Source organism: Athene noctua, chromosome 13 (genome assembly GCF_965140245.1).
Source record: "Athene noctua chromosome 13, bAthNoc1.hap1.1, whole genome shotgun sequence".
NCBI lineage: Eukaryota > Metazoa > Chordata > Aves > Strigiformes > Strigidae > Athene > Athene noctua.
Window position 1 is genome coordinate 14643606 of NC_134049.1, and position 21647 is coordinate 14665252.

The 21647-nt window shown below is 39.3% G+C and overlaps 1 protein-coding gene across 2 annotated transcripts in view; it reads left to right on the forward strand.

Annotated features, from left to right (window-relative positions):
* PIAS1 (protein inhibitor of activated STAT 1) overlaps positions 1 to 21647 on the forward strand; it is a 64470-nt gene that overhangs the window by 24789 nt on the left and 18034 nt on the right. For both annotated transcript variants that reach the window (XM_074916827.1, XM_074916828.1), the window contains exons 2-6: positions 1570 to 2014; positions 16772 to 16856; positions 17489 to 17536; positions 19047 to 19137; positions 19785 to 19919. In XM_074916827.1, the coding sequence (XP_074772928.1) occupies positions 1570 to 2014; positions 16772 to 16856; positions 17489 to 17536; positions 19047 to 19137; positions 19785 to 19919 (804 nt within the window). The remainder of the gene's footprint in view (positions 1 to 1569; positions 2015 to 16771; positions 16857 to 17488; positions 17537 to 19046; positions 19138 to 19784; positions 19920 to 21647) is intronic.

Sequence of the window (21647 nt, forward strand, 5' to 3'; positions counted from 1 at the left end):
GGCAAATTTAGTTAAATCTATCTGGGTGCATACCTCATTAAGTACATGAATCATCTAATTTAGGGCTTTTAAATAACACAACCTATTTTAGTATAGGGAAATACTCCTCACGGACACCTGCGCGTCGAAGATCTCTTGCAGGTGCTGGAGGTTTGAGGAATTGATAGGAGCTAAAGCTAGGGATAGCATACTTTCTAATATTAGCAATTTAAGAATTAATGTGAAAGTAACTTGAGTAATGTATATGTCTGAATACTTTGCACAGTCTGAAGAACTAGAGCGGATGGGAGCACTTGTACCCTCATTTCAAAGACTGTTTGCAAATGCATGTGCTAGTTTGGTTATTCAGCCTTCAGTGGCTGGGAAATTGCAGAACCCTGGTATGTTGAATTAGCTGGTTTAGTCCCAAATATATACTTCAAGTATTATTTTGAATTTGATTGTTTAGGATTGACTCGAAAATATTGAGGGTATTTCATGGCTTCATACAGAAGGTCCAGATAGCCAGTCATGGTGATGGGCTTCAGGCATTTCACTTTCTTGTGATTTCTTAGGAATCCAACATTCCGCAGGAATATAATTTCAGGCAGTGTCACAGACCTTGTGATGGCAAACAAACCACTGTCAAGCACTCAAAGAAGTTTTTAAATTGAAACTAGGATTGTAAATTGGCTTTCTGGGTCCTGCTTGACCAGTGGCGAAGTACTTGGCACACACAGGGGATTGCTAGTTTCACTACTTTGTGTAGTGTTTTTCTCGGTTCCTGAAGAAGTGAAACAGTTCACAAGGCTTACCTTGTGAAAGTTTGATTCATTAGACCATATTGAGAGACAGTAAAAGACTGTAAATGAAGATGCTAATTAATAGAAGGCAAAGCCCTACTCCCCCATCCAAACCAGAACATGCAGCTCTGATATGAGAAGTAAGGAAATGGAATTGGAAAGTGTTTCCTTTAACTCAGTGATGATCGTATGGAGTTGCACACAAATTGAATTATAATTTACATGTCTCTAACATCAGTAATTTCTCTCCTTTCCTTTGAACCTGTGTGGATTAGTTATGCTGCATGGCAAAAAGTGAGGGAGGGACTTGAAAGTGAAGTAGGGTTTCAGAGTTAAGGACTGGCACAGCTTTTAAGTGCAAGTAGTGGAGGCTTGATATTGTCGGTGTGTGACTTTTTTTGACTTCCAGCTAGATGAATAAAGCTTGTTAACATTAGAGTAGACCAGTGATTAGAAAACAGTTACATCTACAAGCTTTATTTTGTACTGGCAACTTGTCCTGGTCATTTCCCCCCACCCCCACCCCCCCACCCCCAGTATTGCTGTCCTGAATTGTGTATGGCAAATGTAAATCCCTTTAAAAATTGTTCATTACAGACTTTCAAAGTAAATTTATCTGTCTGTGACCAAGTACTGTTTTACATTATATTTCAGATAATCAGTGGGGGAAGAGCAGTGGTGGTGTGCCTTTAAAAACTGTATGCTTAATGGGATTAAGCTACATTCTAATGTTAGTGTTTAAGATGATGTAACTTGAATACTAATTTTTTGTTTTGTTTCTTTTAAGCAAATGGTTATGAGCCTTAGAGTTTCTGAACTGCAAGTACTTCTGGGTTACGCGGGGAGGAACAAGCACGGACGAAAACACGAACTTCTCACAAAAGCACTGCATTTGTTAAAGGCTGGCTGCAGTCCTGCTGTACAAATGAAAATCAAAGAACTCTATAGGCGAAGGTTCCCTCAGAAAATTATGACACCTGCAGACTTATCTATCCCCAGTGTACACTCGAGCTCCATGCCAGCAACTTTGTCTCCGTCTACCATTCCACAGCTCAGTTATGATGGCCACCCTGCCACGTCACCATTGCTTCCCGTTTCACTTCTGGGACCTAAACATGAACTGGAACTCCCCCATCTCACATCTGCGCTCCACCCTGTCCATCCTGACATAAAACTTCAGAAATTACCTTTTTATGACTTGTTGGATGAGCTGATAAAACCTACCAGCCTAGGTAAGTTGCTAGTGTTGTAATAATATTTGAAGTTTGGGGTTTTGTTTTGTTTTTTAAATAGTAATGGATGAATTCAGCAGCTAATGCAGTAACTGGTTAAATATTGCATCACATCAGTGTTTAGAGAATTGCTATTTTTGGTAACTTTTGGAACAGATTGTTCTACATGGGGAGACATCTTACGTAACACTCATTAGTTGCTTTAGCTGAGCCACCAAATATGGTTCAAAGATCCGTTATATTCAAGGGGTGAGTTTGACAAGAAACAAACTATACCTTAGAAAAAGGAAAAAACCTGTCTGCTTTCAGTAGTTCTTATAAACCATAGAGCTTAATTATTTTAAAAAAGCAAAACAAAAATAAAATACCCCCGAATCCATCAAACCCACGAAATCTCATCTGTGCTGGGAAAGAATGCCAAGCTAGATATTTGCTGTGATCCATTACAGCCTGAACGTCTGAGTTTAGGAAGTCTTGTGGTTCTTTTGCAGTTGTGGCCACCTTTCTTTAAACTGTCTTTTGTATTAAGGTATAAATCACTGGTGTAGCTGCTGAGAATAATCTGATGCTTACAGAGCATTATATAACAATGTGTGATTTTTCTGGCCCTGACTCCACGTAGCACTTAAGTGTGGTTAACTTTTAATACTCTTAAATACAGCTTAAATACAGTAGTCTTGTTGATTTCTGGAGGGACTGCTTGCATGTTGGAACCTTCTGTTGTCTTGAAACCCTGGGAAATATTCACTGTGAGAATAGCTGGTAGGAGGAGGAGGAGATTTGTGAGAGTAGATACGGGGAGATGGTGGGTGAGTGGAAAAAGATGTCCTTTGCGAAAGAGATTCCTTGTAAACAAAAATGGGCAGGTACTTTACATAAACAGTCTGAACAGCTACAGGGATGTAGGAGGCCTGATGCGTGAGTGGTGATGGTGGTCTGCAGATTTCTGAAGTATGTTGCACAGTTGTTTGCCTATTTGTTTTGCTGTAACTGTTATAACAGACACTGAGCGAAAAGCAGATAGCTTTTGATAATCTCATCTTCTGGTTCAGGTATTCTTTTAAGAGGTATGCTGTATCTGTTTAGCTTTAATCTAAATCCTAATTGATTAATAAGCATTCCAGGCAGTGCTGATGGTACAGGATAATTAGGTACTCAGTATGTGCCTCCATCACTTCTACATTATAAATACTTAGAAATAATGCTGTAATTTCAATAAGACATTCCCATGCAGGAATTATGGTATGCATTATTCCTACATGTGGTAAGAACACTTTGCTGTCAGCTCCATGTCTGACAAACCAGCCCCAAATGAAGAGATCATAATTCATCCTCTGTCATGTCTTATTGCTTGAGGAGTGTATACAATATATACAATAGGATATTCCCCCCCTTTGTGGTTTCTGAGTGTCAGGGTAAGAAAATGGAAGTGGGTGAAGTTCCAACCAGATGCCTTTTTAAGCAGTCTCTGTCCTTTCAGTTACTTAAGGGTATGTTTGAGGCTTTTGTTTTGGATGTGCATCCTGTGATGTCTTTCTGTTTGTCTGAAGCAATAATATTAAAAAGCTTTTTTTCTTGTGCTTTTGAGGGAAGAGAGAGCTTTGGTGTCTATGCATATGAGAAACGGTCGGTTGTTTCCTTTTGTAGTGGAAAGTAATGTTGCTACAGATTGTGAAATTGCTGACTATAAATGTCATGAAGATATTTTAGAGTAATAAATATATATATGTTAATGAAAAAACCTCTTGGGTTAATAACCAGTGATATGCAGCTTTATACACTTCCAAAACAACTTGGAGCAATTGTGCATACAGCTTAGCAGTTTTAAATGCAAGTGTGGAGCCAACTTGTATTAATTTTCTCCATTTATGTAGTTACTGGTACTCTAAAAGCAGTCCTAAATGATTTGTTGAATACTTGCCCCAAAAGGTTTGGGTGTCTTTTGCACTGCTGCAAACAATGCGGGTTTCCTCAAACGTCAAATTTTTAGGTTCCCTGGCTTTGTTTTCAAATGGCAGATGCATACTGCAAACACTCAGAACTTTCTCCATGGCATTTGGCCAGTGTTTCAGCATCTCCTGCTTGCTTTTTCCCATCAGATTACTCATGGAGTAGGGATAAGAAACTTTTAAATTTACTATTTCTCTCCACTGCAAGAATGGATGACTTGATGGGTGGTTTTGAATAATTATCTCCCTGCTTAAAATGGAACCTATTGGAATAGAAAAAAGTGTGTGTGAAAGCAGGAGCGTGATCTCTGCTGATTTTAGGATAGTAAGATTCTCCTGAAATGACAGTCATTACATAGAAGTTGGGCAAAGCACGACACTTCCCAAGTCAAGGTGGAATTGTTTGCTATAGTAGTCTTCTGTCCCACCAAGATGTGATTATTAATTTGAAAAACAGTAATTTGACAAAGCCTTGGGGTAGGGAGTTGCACTGCAGAGCACTTGAACATGCATTCTGTACCCAAATATTTTACGTAGGTGGGTAGTACACAAGCTAATGTGAATAACAGATAAGGAAATTAAATTTGCTAACTATTGCTCTTAATGCCAAGAACAAGGAGGAAATGGATGTTACCTTCACACACTTACTTCCTCAAAATGTAGCTCAGACTGTGATTAAAATCCACATGCTGACTGCTTGCTTGGCAGGATTCATGGTAAGGGGGAAATGCGGTGTTTTAGCCATCCACACCCTACTCACGAACAGCTACTGAGGATCTTGAGCATGGCCAGATCTTGAGCGTGTGACAAGCTAAGGTTAGAAGGCTGTTGGATAGGTTCTTTCTTTGAAAAAAACACCTTTCTCTGGCTTACAGCAGCCCATACAACTTGTAGCAGTGAGTAGGATGCTTGCAGAAGAGCAGACTTGCCTAGCTAGTTAAACTTGTAAACTCAGCCTATGCTACCTCAACCTGCTCTTGTTTGAAGAACTGAAAATAGCAGCTAGGCCCTGCTGACAGTGGGACTCTTCTCCTGCTGTTACTCTGCTCAGAGTCTCTCGCTTCCTTCCGAGTGTTTCAAGTACATGGCTCCTGCGTAGCTCTCTGAGCTGTGTGGCTAATACTGACAATTACGGTTCTGCTGGCAGTGCTGTCGGGGGATGACGGCATTTTCTTTACTCCCAAGAAGACTGTCAGTGGGCTTTATCTGAGACGAAGAGATATCTGTCCATGTTCAGTGGAGCTGTCGAATTTGATCCATATTTTATTAGTCATCCTCATTGCAAAATTGAGAAAGCATCTATATTGGATGTTTTTATGTACAAGCCAACTAGGAATGCTCTACATTCTGAAAATGTATGTTGGTAGATGAATCTGTACACTGAGCTCTTGCAGTGCTGGTGAGAAGTCTGAGCACTTGGCCCCATGGTTAACCACGATTTCATGTGATTATATGACTGGGATTTTTTTGAGTAAAAGCTGTCCAGCTTGGCCTTGATGGTATGTATGGAAGTTGCCTTATTATTGTGACTTCTCTGTTGGTTTTGAATAGAAACTCCTTTAGGAGAATTTTGGTTGTTATTTCTCAAGTGAAGTTTCCCTACTTTCAGCCCTCAGTGCACAGAGACTGCTAATTGGTTGTTTTTAAGCATAGGACAATTTTTCTAAAAGTAACTTCTAACACACAGATAAGATCTCTTTTGTGTGGTGAAATGTGTTTACTGAGAGATGAGTAACGAGTACCAAAATTTTGCCAGATTATTATGGAAGGGACATTAGTTAAACAACATTTTAAAAATACTTCTTGTTACAGCATATGTCATTCCTAATTGCTTTAGCTGTGTAGTTGTTCCAAGAAACATTTTAACTAGGTTATGGGCCTTTATTTATCTGTAAGGGGAAATTAACCTTTTCTTTTCCATTTAAAGGATTAAAGAGGCTGTGGGCTCTGCTACTCCCTTAAAAGCTGTCCAAATAGCATACGGGTGATCATCCTACAATTTATTTGCTGTGCTTGATGTTTAAGTGATAGGGAACACAACACTGAAACTCAGATCTGAGCTGTGGAATTGGGATTTTTGCCTACAGGTCCCAACCTTCTAAAAAGAGGAGACAAACATTAGGCTTTCTGGGGAGTCAGAGTACTGCTTATAGAAAACATACTGTCAGACTCCAGATACTGGCTCCAGTGGGTGAAAGCAGCTTCCAGTGGCTCTGCTGAGGCTTGTCTTGATTTGGTTAGGTCTCAATTTCTTAATCTGTGCACTCTAATACTAAACAGGATTTCTCCAATAAGCAGAATTTCACCCCTGGTGCCTGCCCTCAAGAATTACATGCTTACTAACCAGTGTTCATGCTTCTGACTTGCATTTACCTTGAAATTTTCTTTTTGACTGTGATTGATCATGGTTACTTGGACATGCTGCGTTCTTGAAGACAGGTCTTGCAACTAATCTGACTAAAATCTTGAGGGTGACTGTAGTTCAAGGTACAGCTATTAAATAAACAATACAGTGCACTTGGAAATCTAGATTGGAAACTGTAAAAGTTTTGTTTGGCAAGTATTTGTCCCTTTTGTATATCAGCAAGCTGATCTGTTGCTCTATGCAATCAGTATCATGGTTTATATGAAAGTTACGCTTTTACTGTCTTCTGTGTTTGTTATTTTTTTAGGCATACTTTGTGGGAGGAAGTTCAACAGAATGCTGTATTCTCAACTTGGGCTTGAGCTTTCTGACTTCCGGCTCTACAGCCTTTAATTGTGCAAGAATAAGCTGAAATATTAGCTCTGTTTTATTCGTGTGCTGTAGCTGAATGAGAATTACAGTGTGCTTAAGTTTCTTTTTTTGGCTTCAACTTGTATTTGCATGTGGTATGCCTCAAATTCACATATAGAGAATCTTTCCACAGTCTAGAGTCTGTTTCAAGTATGAGGGAGCATTAACCAACTGGGTAGCTCTTGTGCTACAAGAAATGGAGTATAATTTTTTTAATGCTCACTTTAGCTGATTGCTCAATCTCCTCATGTGTAGAACTGAGATCACGCAAATTCCAGGACCTTACAGGATGTGGATGTTTTCAGACACTGCTGCTCTGATGTGAGTGGATCTGGGAAGCCAGTTTGAGTTCCAAGGTCAAATTAGGATACCTTTCTGATAATTGATAATTTGATAAGGAGTTGGGCTCAACGATCCTCATGGGTCCCTTCCAACTCAGATTATTCTGTGATCCTAATTAAAGCTTTAGTAGAAGGAATGACAGCAAACCACGTGGTTGACTCAAAGCATGTGAGTAATCCGCTAATAATCAGTGAATCAATTTGAGCTTGGGGTGGTATCCCTTTTAAGTGTTTGGAGAGCTAGAGGCCTAGCAGTGGTGCTCACACAGCATGAGAGAGGAAGCTGTGCTTGTTGCAATATGTATTAAGATTTCCTCTTGCAGCCGAGATGTTGAGATCACTTATCTGTGGGAAATAACTGCTGGGACTTGGAAGTCTTCAGTAACTTGGAGTCTTTTAGAGGTACTTTTATCTCCCTGTATTGGGTTTGTTTGACAAGGTTCTGGTAGCAGGGTGGCTGCAGGGGTGGCTTCTGTGAGAAGCTGATAGAAGTTTCCCTCGTGTCCCAGAGACAGACCCTCTGCTGGCCAAGGTCAAGACCATCAGCAATGTTGGGAGCTCCTCTGGGGTAATGTATTTAAGAAGGGGGAAAAAACCTTGTGCAGCAGCTGCTAGAGAGAGGAGTGGGAGTATGTGAGAGAAACAACCCTGCAGACACCAAGGTCAGTGGAGAAGGAGGGGAGGAGGAGTTGCTGCAGGTGCTGGAGCAGATTCCCTTGCAGCCTGTGAGGCAGCTGTGCCCTGCACCCATGGAGGCCCACAGGGGAGCAGATGCCCACCTGCAGCCTGTGGGGGACCCCACACTAGAGCAGGTGGGTGCCTGAAGGAGGCTGTGACCCCCATGGGAAGCCTGTGCTGGAGCAGGTTTGCTGGTAGGAGCTGTGACCCCGTGAGGGACCCACGCTGGAGCAGCCTGTTCCTGAGGGGCTGCACCCCGTGGGAGGGACCCACACGGAGCAGTTTGTGAAGAGCTCCAGCCCGTGGGAAAGACGTTGGAGATGTTCATGGAGGGCTGTCTCCCGCAGGAGGGACCCACGCTGGAGCAGGGGAAGAGTGTGAGGAGTCCTCCCCCTGAGGAGGAAGGAGAGGCAGACACAATAGTTGATGAACTGAACACAACCCCCATTCCCTGTCCCCCTGTGCCAGTGAGGGAGAGGAGGTAGAGAAAATTGGGACCAGAGTTCATCCTGGGAAGAAGGGAGGGCTGGGGGAAGGTGTTTTTAAGAATTGATTTTATTTCTCATTATCCTACTCTGATTTGATTGGTAATAAATTAAACTAATTTCCCCAAGTTGAGTCTGTTTTGCCTGTAACGGTAACTGGTGAGTGACCTCCCTGTCCTTCGCTCGCAAGCCTTTTGTTATATTCTTTCCCCCCTGTTCAGCTGAGGAGGGGAGTGACAGAGGCTTTGGGGGCACCTGTTGTCCAGCCTGGGTCAACTCACCAAGTCATCACTTTATGATGGCTTTTAGAAAAAGATGATACGGGTTGTGCTAATCCTGGTAGAGAGCTTACTAGGGACTTTAGCTAATCACGAACTTTAAACTTAGTTTTTTGCCTTTTCCTGTTAGCCTTAAAAAACTTGCTAGTTTCTTGCTGAGAGTGAAAATACACTAGAAACAGGGTACCCTATATAAGGATGTTGCAGGGCCAGCTTTTTAGTACTGCTCATTTGAAGTGTTTAACTGCAGTTGGTGCTCTTAGGAATAGAAGCTAAAATTTTCAAGCCTGGATAGCAGCAGTTGAGTTCTGGGACATACATTTAGGTGTCTAAAGAAATCAAGTGACTTAATTTGAGTATAGAGGACCCAGTGAAGTTCCTTCCATCTGACAGCATGATGGGACAGATGTGCCATGGAGATCTGTGGGCCCAGGAGGGACAGCACTGAGAGGAGAGCTGGGGTAGGTGGGTATTAACTCCAGAGTCTGGCACTGAAGGTCGGTGTGAAATTGCCCCTTAATACTTCCTGTAGGTTTTCAGAAATGCTCTAATACATGACTGATGAAAAAACCAACACATAAATATCTGTCCAATTGCACAGAGTTTCCAGCTGATCTATTCTGTTTATACACCATATCGTAGAGAGTTATAAAATACGTAATATTTATGAATTAATTGTAGCCCTTGGAGCATTTCCAGGCTATTTTCATACATATATTTAGGCGCTACTTCAAATAAGCTCCTTCGCATCTCTTTACTCCCTGCCTTTCCCACCCCCAGTGCAGCTCTGCCTATTCCTTCTGAGTATTAACTGTTAAAAGCTTAAGTTGAACAGAATCTAAAAATGATTGTGATAAATGCAGCAGACTGACCAGAATCTGAGTCCAGTGTTTCATCTGTTTTAAGCTGAGGAACATGGCATTGTCACTTCACAGTAATGCAGTGTATTTGTGAGCATAGTGCAGTTTTAACCTATGGAAGTGGGTTAAGAGCTAGTCACTGCTGTCAAGGAAAGAATGATTTGTTTACTAAAATGCTTCCCTTCAAGTAGTTATGAAGTGCTTTGAAATGTTAAGGTTGCACAACATCCATTGTGATAAGTGATTGAAATGATGCGAAATGACCACGATGTCACAGCAAGTGAGTGACAAAACAGAAATGGGAATCTGAGACTTGTCTCGGTGCTGGCTGTGAGCTCGGTGTGGCCACGGTCCTGAAGCCCAGGGCTTGCGCAGGCCATGCCGTGCTGCTGCACAGCCCTCTGCCCTGCTCTTAGGTGTCTGCCATGCGACAGCCAGTCAGAGCGAAGGGTCCCGCTTTGGCCTGGTCTGATGTGGCTCAAGCAATTTGCAAGAGCCTTTTCCTGCCTTCCAGGGGAGAGGGTGGCTCTCTGAGGAGGGATCTAGCAGGGACCAACCTGATACTGCACACTAGGAATGTGTTTCATGGGTAGCAGGAAATTAAGGGTATGGTGGTAGACGTTTAAAAGGTACTGCAGCTTGATTCCAGAAGCCTACAGGAGCTTGGTGCTAAGAGGTTGTGGTTAATAGAGAGGAAGCATTTATGTACTTGCACTTGCGTTACCCAGGAACTATCAATTGTGGTGGTTTTAAAAGGGCTAGTGATGTGTCCGAGATGTTGTGGATCCCCCATTAAGGTGTATCCTGTCATGGTTTCTCTCCCCTGTAGCTGCTTGGTTTCTCTTACATACAGATATTGCAATGTACTGTACACAGGCTTTTGATCTCTCCTCCAAAAGCAGTTGTATAAACGAACCCCATTCAGAATTGATACAAGTGGTTTTGGACAAACTGCATTGTGAGGAGTTGTGTGTATGTAGTATTGAGTAATGGATTTCCTGGCTTCTGCTGCCTTTTGAATGTAATTCAAAGCCTGACTGAATTTTACCTTTTTAAAAGGTAAACATTTTCTGTGCCTTAATCTAAATGAAGTAATTTTGGTCTAGCTTAGAGGCAGTGTATTAAATTTTCAGCAGTGATGTTTGAAAGAGGAGTGAACACAAATTGATACAATACCTTCTGTTGTTTAAAAGAAAAAGCAAGATGCCGGTGCTGCAACAAAATGAGATATCTTACCTATCTGTGGAAGATAAGCACGAATTATTTATGTTTTGGGTTGACAATTCATACAATGTTTAGGTTTTTCTGACTGATATTTCCACAAATGTAACTGATCAAAATTGTGTTGCATAAGGTTAGTGAATAACCAGTTAGATAGCTCTTGTTTATCTTACAGCATGTAGCAAAAATTTGCTATACTCCTGATTCTCTTACTTAACATAACTATTTTTGCCTTAGGAGATAAACATGCTATTATTGGAAATCGTTGGTAATAGGCCAACTGAATGATAGCTTTTCTCATGGCCTGAACTTAGGTAATTACTGCAGTGTAAAGTGCAAGTTTAATTTTAGTCCAAGTATCTTTCTGTATTAGAAGGTAGTATATTCCCTTCACTTATTAAATAATCTGCACTTGGTGATGATAGATGAAAAAGATTAACCATGTATATTGTCAGTACGATGGTCAGCTGTGGTTGTATTAGGAAGCATCATCCCCTCAGCGATGTGATAACATAAGATTCATTAAAGTTTTTAAGGTATCTGTTGTTGAATGGAAATTTAGAGACTGGCTTTTTCTCAAGACAGCAAGAGGTATTTTACTGCAGAAAGATTGTGTGGCTATTTTTAGCCATGGGTACTGGTGAGGTGGAACAGAATATTTTTAGAGCTGTAGAAAATGCAGCCACTCAAGCTGGGTTCTTTTTTTCACTCTAGCGCTTTAGGGTTTTTCCAAAATAAAGAACAAAATCAGTAGGAAATTGTTTTTATGTATCATTATTATTACTTAGATAAGTAATATATTCATTGTCTCTCTCCACATATGCATATATATATTCATATAGAATTTTAAGTGTTTTAGTCCTGTGAATGATACAGTCATATATTAAAATATTTTTTTGCTCAAATTTTGAAAACTCATTACCATGCAAAATGTTTAACAAAATATACAACTAGCAAGGCATAACCGGGTCACTCTCACTTAATATATACACCAATCCCATATGCTGTTTGGATCATTACTTGAATGAGGTAAGCATGAAATAATTGAGGAAACTGTGGTGATAATGAATTGGTAAAAAAAGAATAGCTTTGGAGAAGAAACTCTGCCCTGTAATGTTTTTGCAGTGTTTTAGGCATTTTAGAGTGTGTTGTACTAATGCTGGGGACCTGCAGAGGCAACAGACCTGAGCTGGTGCTGGTTCTTAATAAGTGTATGTACATGTTTACAAGAAAATGTGGCTTCTGTTCATTGCCTTTCCTGGAATTAAGCTGGATGAATGAAAAAGTAGTAAATATTCCCCTTGGCCCGGCCCCCTTCTGCACCCCCACAAAAATGGTGAGATTCCAGGAAGATGAGAAGTGGATTTTATACAGCTTGTCTGAAACTGTTCTTGTTGACACCCATTTAATTACATAAGTCTGCTTGAAAAGGTTTTTATTATACTTTCAAAACCTGCCCTTTCAGATTTATGAATTATTTGGAAAATTTTTTAGCAGCAAGGTAAAGTGATGCTTGTGATTTGTGGTGTTTTTTTTAAATTACTGTGTCTTTGTTCTTTATATGCAAATTTAAAAAGTCCATTAGACATTTGTCCATTGTACCTCCCTTCTGAGATTGCAAAGGAGATGTCGCCTATAATCAACTCTCGACTAATCCTCCAAGCTCTGTACCATTCAGAGGGTGCTAAAGGAAAGGCTATAAAATTTAATAACTCATAGTTATGGAAAAAAACCCACCACCCAAGCCCCAAAAAAACAGTTTCTGGCAGCTTTCTTAAGAATGTTCATATTAACTCTGTTGTCCTGGCTAGATTCCAGCTTTATTAGATTATAAATTCTATTTTAATCCACTCAGTTTTCAACTGGAGATCTATTTTTGCCTTTCTTTTGTTAAATAATAATAGTTGTTTGCAGGGCATGGTTGAATGTTTCTAGCCATCAAAATTATTTTCTTGTATAAAACTATATATTTGCATATTTCTGGTTTTAATCATACTGCAGAACTTTAAAAGTAAATGATGTGCTTGACTTGCCAGGATCTGTTCAGTGTTCTTAAACACAGCAGATACACCAGATGAATTAATAGAAATCTGTTAGCTTTTCTACACTCTTAAATTCCCAGATTTCCAGTGTTTCTTCCTTGAGAAAGCTGAACTCCTTAGAAATAGAGAAGTTCACATAGTCATAGATAAGCTTGGAAGCTTCGTATTTAATTGTATAAAGCTGCTAAATTAGCTCTGTTTAATGTGTTTTGTTGAAATTTTCATGCATCATTTGTAGAGTAAGTAGATCTAGAAAGAATACATACGAGTATAAAAAGATTGTGTGAAAACATATGGGAGAAGATTAGAGAAAACCACGAAGAAAGAAACATTTCTCTTCTCCTTTCCAGGGAATGCTTTGGGTTTGTTTGCTGCATTTTCCCTTGCTCCAAGGCGAGCCCCAGATGTGCAGAGTCCTCCTCCCTAACCTGCCCCTTCTGTTACCCCGTCCTCCCCAGACAAACCCCCTCACGCCCCTGGTTTGCGATAGCACAAGGGGGGCAGTACAATAAACAGGCAGTTTTCATGTGTGGTAAGCAGAGTCCTTATGAAGCTGTTGACTTTTCCTTGCCATATTTAACTGACCTCTGCTTGAATTAACTTGCTGTGATTTTGCAGCTGGGGGTATATTTTGCCCTCTGTTCCTTTCCGCAGCCTGGCCGCCAATGCCGATATGGTGAGGGGAGCTGGGTTCCCGACAGTGCTGGCAGGTGGGAGGCTGTCCTGCTGTGTTGGTGTTGGAGTGGCAACTGTGGGATCTTAACTGAATGCTAGAAAATGGCAGTAATTCTTTTCACCACCACAGCCCTTGTAAAACTTAACTGCGTTTTCAAATGTGATAGTTTAGGATTTTCACTGTTGTTCCAGGCCTCTTCTACAAGTTGTTTTGTGTCTGCGTTTGGCTGATTCTGTTTGTTCTTTGCATAGCTTGTTCTTGCCATTTCTTAATATTGTGCTGAATGTAAAGATTAAAATTATGTCTTTATAATTGGCTGCAGCATGCCTGTTTCTAAAGGTTGGACTTGCATATGGTAGCACACACTGAATTAGGCAATTGGTGATTAAATTTGCTCTTTTTCCTGTTGGTAGTTACACGTCCAAGGGCCAGAGCTGTATTCTAATACTAGTTGAAGAGCTTGACTGTAACTCTTAGTTTAGAGTAATGTAGCTTCTTGTCTGTCTTCCTCTGTCTGTACTGCTCAATCTGTCAAGAGTTTTGAAATCTTTTGATTGGCTTTTGGATCATCTTTGCCTAATTAACAAGTTGTTCCTTCCTTCTTTGTGATTTGGCCATGCTCCCGTAGCAATCACAATGATTGCTTGTACACAAAAGCCATGTATTGAAAACACAGCATGTGGATATTAATGCTGTTTTACAGCTAAGAAAACATCAAGCAGCCTGTGACAAGGTACATCTCCGATCACTGCGGATCATTGATCTATCAGTTTGCAGACTTTTGCTTGCAGTGATTAAGATGACTTAATATGAAGTTAATAGCCAACAGCAGAAGAAATGTTGGAGGCCTTTTGTTCTTGGTCTAAACCAACCAGTTTAGTTGGTTAAAACCAAGCAACCACCCAGCCTCCCTCAACCCCAGAGCCTTCCTTCTTACCTTTGTCATTTTAGGTGGCTTCTAGTTAAGAGTAAATTCATTAACTGCAATGTGCACAACACAGTTATTGGTAATACTTACTTTCGTGGTGTTTTAATGTTTATGAGCTTGAAGTGGCTATTTCAGTTGCAAAAATTTGTGACTCAGGCAGAGGTTATTTACTGTCTTATAAATGTGCTAGAACTAGCTGATGAAGAAAACTGGAATTATGAAAGCTCCCATGTCAGCACTGAATAATGTCCTTTTTAATTTTTTGCCATTTTAATGTATAATGCTTTAATTTGGCCAATGCAAGCGAATGATGAACTGAATATAGAAGTTAGAAACCGGCTTTTCAAGGTCATATATCACTGTTGAGTAAAAATAAGTATTGTGTTAAGACCAGCCAGTAACGAACAGAGGAAAAGGATTGAATTTTGGAACCTTTGCTGTTTTGCTAACAGTTATTTTGCACCTCCCTTATTTCTAATGCTTGCAAAAATCCATATTATCTCCTTGATTCTTTAAATTGGAGATGCTGCAACACCAAAACAAGCAAAAAGATGAGCAGTTGAAAGGGAAAAAGATTGTTTGGGAAATCTGGGTTTAGACTTTTGGTAACTGCTGTTTAACTTCTTTGGGTAGTTAAAGTTTTAAACAAAGGCAGCATTAGTTAGATGTTCAACAGTCTTGTCCTTTAATTAAAGGTGTTGGAATTCACAACAAAAATTTGCAAAGAGCTTCCAGAACTTTTCTAATAAAGCCAAATCTGGCAATTTTTAGGATAAAGCAAATAATACATGGAAGGAAAACAAACCCAACAGTTTAAGGCCACATTTAACCATGTAAAAATATGAAGTAATAACTTGAATTCATTCAGTTCTTTGGTCTGCAGTGCATTAACTTTACTAATTCATCTTTTCTTGATTACAGTAGGTAATTCTGATCTCTCAATTTATATTTCTACACCTATTTTTGGTTATAATGAAGACCAAATATTGTAACAGATTTTCATTGTTAATTGTATACATTGTGTTTATATTTCCTGCAAATTCTTACATTGTGATACCATGAATGGCTGTCATCTGAAGCTCTGCATGTTTCTCATTTGAAGAAATGTGATTGAAAATGTATTAAAATAGATGCTGGATACTGTAGGCATGAGCATCTAACTAAAGATTAACTTGAGGGTGCATGCTGTACCCTGGCTGAGATGGTGCTTTTGGACATTACAGTAGAACTTATTATTGAAAGAAAGGGAAATATATGCATATAAAAATATAAAAAGTTATAATGCTTTCAAAAAGATTTACTTCTGCTGGTATTTTCACAAAAGTTGTTCTTTGGTATATATTGCCTTTTCTTACCCCTCTAGTTTTAGAGCAACTGATAATCAACTGCTTGTAGTTTTTGCATATAATGTCATAAAATGTACGGATCTTGTAGCATTGTCATGCAAGAAAGATATAAATGTAATTTTGTGGGATTGCTGCTGTTAATATTTATACTAAGTCAATGTCTATTCTATTGTTGGTTCCAACCTACCACATGCTGTTTTTAACAAAATATCTGAAGTATCACCCTGAAGTATTCACTCATCTGTCACTCAAGGATGAGTCAGGAAGTGTATTATAGTAAAACAAAAAATGATAAATTTATGGAGTGTTTAATACACAATATAGTTATTCATAATTGTATAAAATTATTAAGAATAATGAAATCGAATGGCAAGCTTCTGTCAACTTTCACTTCAGTGCGTATGTTGATGAGCATGTTGAGTTCTCTGGGGAGATGTTTGTTTGGTTTTTTTTTAAGCCATTTTCGTTGCCATCATGTATGTTTCTGTACTGCAATGGTGCCTGTAGCTCTGGTGAAGGGATGTGTTTTAGATATAATCACTATTTTGGAGACACATTACTTTGATTTTCAGCAGGTGCATTAATTCTGTAGTGTTTGTTTTGTTATGGAGCACTATGGCACCATGTTAAAGGACTTCAAAACCAGATTTCATACTTGCATATCTCATGAGTTGTTTGCATATTATATATTTGGTGCATTTAATTCCATAAAATATCTTACTGAAATGTGAGAAGCTGCATGTGTTATACTTCTCTGTCACTGTATACTTCTGTAGGTTAATCCATGATTTTATGCATTAAAGAAAATAAAAAAGTGATTGATGAGAATGCCAAAGAATTTTTTTTACTTGGTGTCAAAGAACATTTAGCATTAAGTTACCACGACCGACATAAAATCGTAAGCTGATTTGTCTCTGCTTTGCTGTTACCTGTATCAATAACGTATACTTCATATGCATATAAGGTTTGTTTGTTATATTTTTATTTACAGGAGGGTTTAAATGACAGCTTTTTTGCTGGCTCTAAAGTTGTTTACAGAAACAGATGTGTGTTGTACTATTGGGATTGCTATAAAAATGTGTGTGTATATATATGTAGACGCTAATGAAAGGAGATCGTTCTGTTAATTATTCTCTATTTGCTGTTTTTAAAGTGATGATCTCTTGTTTTCTTCTAGCATCAGATAATAGTCAGCGATTTCGAGAAACCTGCTTTGCATTTGCACTGACACCACAACAAGTGCAGCAAATCAGCAGTTCAATGTGAGTGCATTTGATCCGTAATACAGTATTTAAGTAAAAATAAATAAAAGAAGGAACTAGCTTATCATCTCTTTCATTTTGAAATGTGATCTTAAAGAGCACGTATTGCCTCAGAGAATACTCTTCTGGGGGATCCTTTTCTCCTTTGTAAGCTGATGGAGAAGAAAAAGGTGAGGAAGAGAGAATTAAATACCACCATGTCCAGTGAGTATTGGGCAGGTTTCTCTTGTACTAAGTGCTGTACAAATACGTAACTCTCCTCCTTGCAACCCTTCCTTGCCACCAGATCTTTTGTTAAGTTCTGTGTTTATTCACTATAAAGATGGTAATTCATAGTGACCCATCAGAATTTTCTTTATAGTATAGCAGAAAAAGGAAATGGTAGAGGTCAGATGAGAATGTAATTGATTTATTTACCTTGAAAAATAAAAAGTATACCTTTCAGTGTGTCTTAAGAGTAGTGGTTTGACTGGCTAGAAGGAAGAAAGTATGATATACACTATATATACACTGTAAAGAGTGATTTACATATATTGAACTTACTCTGAACTTACTCAGAGCAAACTCTGAGAAAATACTGATGAACCTGTTGTATAAACAACATGTTTTAACCTGTGTTTTGTTGTTTCTAGGGATATTTCTGGGACCAAATGTGACTTCACAGTACAGGTCCAGCTAAGGTATGTATTTGTATCACCTGTTCTTGATGCTGTTGTTTTTAAAATATGTCAGATATATACTACCCAGATGGTCGGGCTTTCCTTTATGGAGAAGATTCTCATCCTGTTGTTTTCTTGAGAAAAGCTTGCTGTTGGGTGATTTGAAAAGGGCAGGCTTAACCACTTGTCCATGTTACATGAAGCTTCCGTTAAGTTTCTGGTGGCCTGATCTCTGGTGTGTCGGAATACTGCATGTCGGAATAATGCATGTAGCTATAGCCAGCTGATTTTCTTCAGTTATTTTTGATTGTTTGTCTGCTCCTTTCTTTAACTCCACATCTGTCAGATTCCAGGTGCCTGGACCTTCAAAATCTACGTGCAGGGAGGGTTGTTTTTTTTTCTAGCAGAGATGTCAAACACAGTATTTCCTGGGCATGGCAACCCAAGGTCAACTTTTCTTTAGACAATGGGAAGCAAGACTTTGAGAGTCACCAGACTGGGTCTTAACGTGTTGTGGTTATTTTAGAGGTTTTGACGAATGTATTGTAAGTTGATTAAATCCGATGTATGCTTGCAATTCTGTGGAGGGCTGTGAGCAGAGCTGACTTCAGAGCTTGCTCCTGTCAGAAATGGCTGTCTTGCCTTTCACCCCCCAGTCATGTCTGCATGGTGAGATGTTCACTCGCCAGACAGAAAGTGATTGCTTTTGGGCCTTGCTTCTTAGGATACCTTCTGCTGACCAGCAGATCAGGTTGGCTTGGTGGGAGTTCAGACAGACAAAGGGATGAGGAGGGCATGAGGGAAAATGGGGACAGAAGTAACTCACCCTTTTTGAAAGCAGCAGCCTGTTAGACTCAGCTGTGTTGAATGACTACACCCTGATGTGATGGTACACTTGTGTGGATGGGGCAAGTCCCCTGGAAGAAATCCCCTGGAGTCAGGAGGCTTTTTTTGGTTCTTTGCCTGTTGTCTGTGATCTTGGCCTACACACATTTCGTAGGACAAGGAAGGGTGTGTCTTATTTTAGTTCCAGCAGCAAATAAGCCTTTCTGAACTTACATAAATAAACAAAACTGTCTGAGCTTAAGAAAGAGGCTTGACAGAGGCATGAGGGATAGCATTTGATGCTGTAGTTAAACAACTGTCTGGTTTACTGAAGTTGGAGGATGGACAGTTGAAGAATATTTTGTCCTTTGGGAAACCCTGGTCTTGTATCGGGAGGTCAGGCTGGGGAAATGGTAGAAAAGAAATTTGGATGATCTGTCTTTTGTAATAGGAACCTGCATATCTGAATGAGTCAGAGTCAGTCTGAGGACTTCAAGAAATCTGAGGACAAACCTACAGCCATCTTGATCCAAACCTGTGATTTTGGGGGGCTTTCCTGCTTAATGATCTGTACAGCTAATTTGAGGAATGTGTTTAGCAGATTTGTCATGCTTTTATAACTCGGTAGAAGAAAAATTCCTTCTAGGAGGAGATGATCTTTAAATCACTTTAGAAGTGAAAGATGATGAAAGCTCTTTGCTTTTAGGTTTTGTTTATCAGAAACCAGTTGTCCACAAGAAGATCACTTCCCACCCAATCTATGTGTGAAAGTAAACGGGAAACCATGCAGCCTTCCAGTAAGTAAAATGTTATTTTATTATACCTATTTGGACAGCACTATTAGGAACTGTCTGTCAGATATTTGCCTAAGAATTTATACCAACCTTTGTTTTCACATTTTGGACCATTCACATGATGATGGGTAGATGAATAGAAAAGATAGTTAAGTAAATTGTTTCTCAGGATACCAACCAGTAGGTCCGGAAGATTAATTTTCAAAAAATATGATAGTAAATTCTAATGTTTGACAGAGTTTCTGAAATTAAACTGTTTTGGAGATCATCTGTGCAGGGAATAAACCAACACTAACCAACAGGACTAAGGAGAAAAATGCCAACTTACAGTCCAGGGGCAGCGCACAGGGTTAGACTGGGCACTGTTAGCCAGGCTGGCTGAACAGCAGTACTGAGGAAGGAGGGGTGGCAAAGGTGCCTGTTAATATTCCATGGAAAGGGTTAGGATTCGGAAAGCGTGAGGTTCTGTGTAAGGAGAAAGGGCTTGTAAAACACCTGATACTTCATTGTCTGATACATATATCTCTCTCTATTGAAGAGGGACCCTGTTTCAGGTGAGACAGCTTCTATTGGGGCAGGGTTGTGGAGAGAGAAGGGGCAAAAGCAGTATTTAATTTTTTTGCTGAGGGGAAAAATATTTTGATTTCTAGGGATATCTTCCACCAACCAAAAATGGTGTTGAACCAAAGCGACCTAGCCGACCAATCAACATTACCTCACTCGTCAGATTATCTACGACGGTACCAAACACAATTGTTGTTTCATGGACTGCAGAAATTGGAAGAGTAAGTAACTTTGGTACATAATGCTGTTTAAAGCTTACTAGTTTCTGCTTTGGCATCTGTTTGAAAGAACTGAAAGACAAACAAGTTTAATTGTGCAGAAAATACTTCATGGTGTACCAGTAGACTGTTCCTTCTTTTGATTGTATTACTTTGTGCTAGGCAGATACGACACGATCCCTTAGATCAGTAGCCCTCAAATTTTTTTGTGTGATCTCTCCCTCTTCACCTTCCCCCCACCTATCTTTGTGACTCATTGAGGTCCTAGCTAATAATATCAAGACATCCTATAAAAGTTCTGTTTGTTTAACTTCAGACTTCAAGCTCTTCCTGATTTTAGGGACTTGACAAACCTTATCTTGGCTTCAACTTGTAACTGGCATGTAATATTCAGTACAGAGTGGTTTCTTATAACTGTAAATGTGGACACAAAGGATAGCAACTCAGCAGGGTCTGGGAGATTTAATTTGCCCTTTTTACATTTCTTTTCTCACAACTGCTGTACTTATACTTAATATTTTAAAAGTCGCAATATTATCACTTTTTTGTGTCTGTGGGGAGAATGTTACAATTGGCATTATAAAATTGCTGATGTTCCACTGGACTAATTAAATCTGGAACATGCTGCACAAAGTTACTTCAATAAATTAGTCTGTGAATTAGCGTGCTGCTTTCACTGATGGCGAAAAACCTGCTAGATACGCATTACAAAGACAACATGGACTTGGAAAATGGTGGCTTTGCCATTGCAACTATCCTGTTTTTAGAAGTCCTGAGAACTGTCCTGAGATGAAACCTTGTCCAAGAATTTGTCAGTGCGCAAAGCCCAGGATTTCTGAACCAGCGTGGAAAAATGCTTACAGCCCAATCATGCACAATAGCCAGTTATAAAACATCATGATGCTATTTCATGATGGATTTCTTGTGGAGCGTAAAACAGTCTCCATTCAGATTATAGGATAAACGATGGTTGAATGATTTTTTTTTTTTTTTTAAACCTTCTTTTATCTGATGAGAACTGCAGGTATCAGAAATAAGCATTTAAAAATGAACCTATTTTGGTTTACGTTGCCTGTGTGAGAGTTGATGAATCCTGGTTATTACTCTGAATACAGTGCTGCACTTTTGCTTAAGAATACCAGTGAGGATTTAGGGAAAAGAAATGTCACAAGTTTGCATGGACTCTAAGCTAGTCTCTTGTGAACTAGCTAGTTTCTCAGGCTTCGTGGATACTTCAGTTATAAAAAACATACTGGCGAACTTCTAGCTTACAATACAAAACTGGAGAGAGTGGCAAATTCTCAGTGTATTTAATGAGAATTAGATACCAGTCAGAACTTCCCCACTCATGAGGTGTAGTGTTTCCTAAAGTGATCGTTTGAGACCTTGACTGTTAAATGTGAGGAATTTATATTTGGATGTGTAGTACAAAATTTGAATTCCCTCCTCCCCTTCCCTTAAGAATCAGTTGCATGTCTCAACTGGTGTACTCTACCTTTCCTGAAGTCATAATTGTGATTTTTACACAATCTGTTTCAAGAGCCTTCTGTACAAGATGCCTTGGGCAAGTTCCTAGCTTTGTAGATTCAAGCTGTCGGTAAATAATTTCACAATGTTAATTAGCATTTTTCTAACTTCTATACTAATTGAGGCATTAAACAAACAAGTTAAAGCAGTAGTTGTTTTTAACGATGTGAGAAGCATTTATTGTAAGAATAAAATATTTAAAAT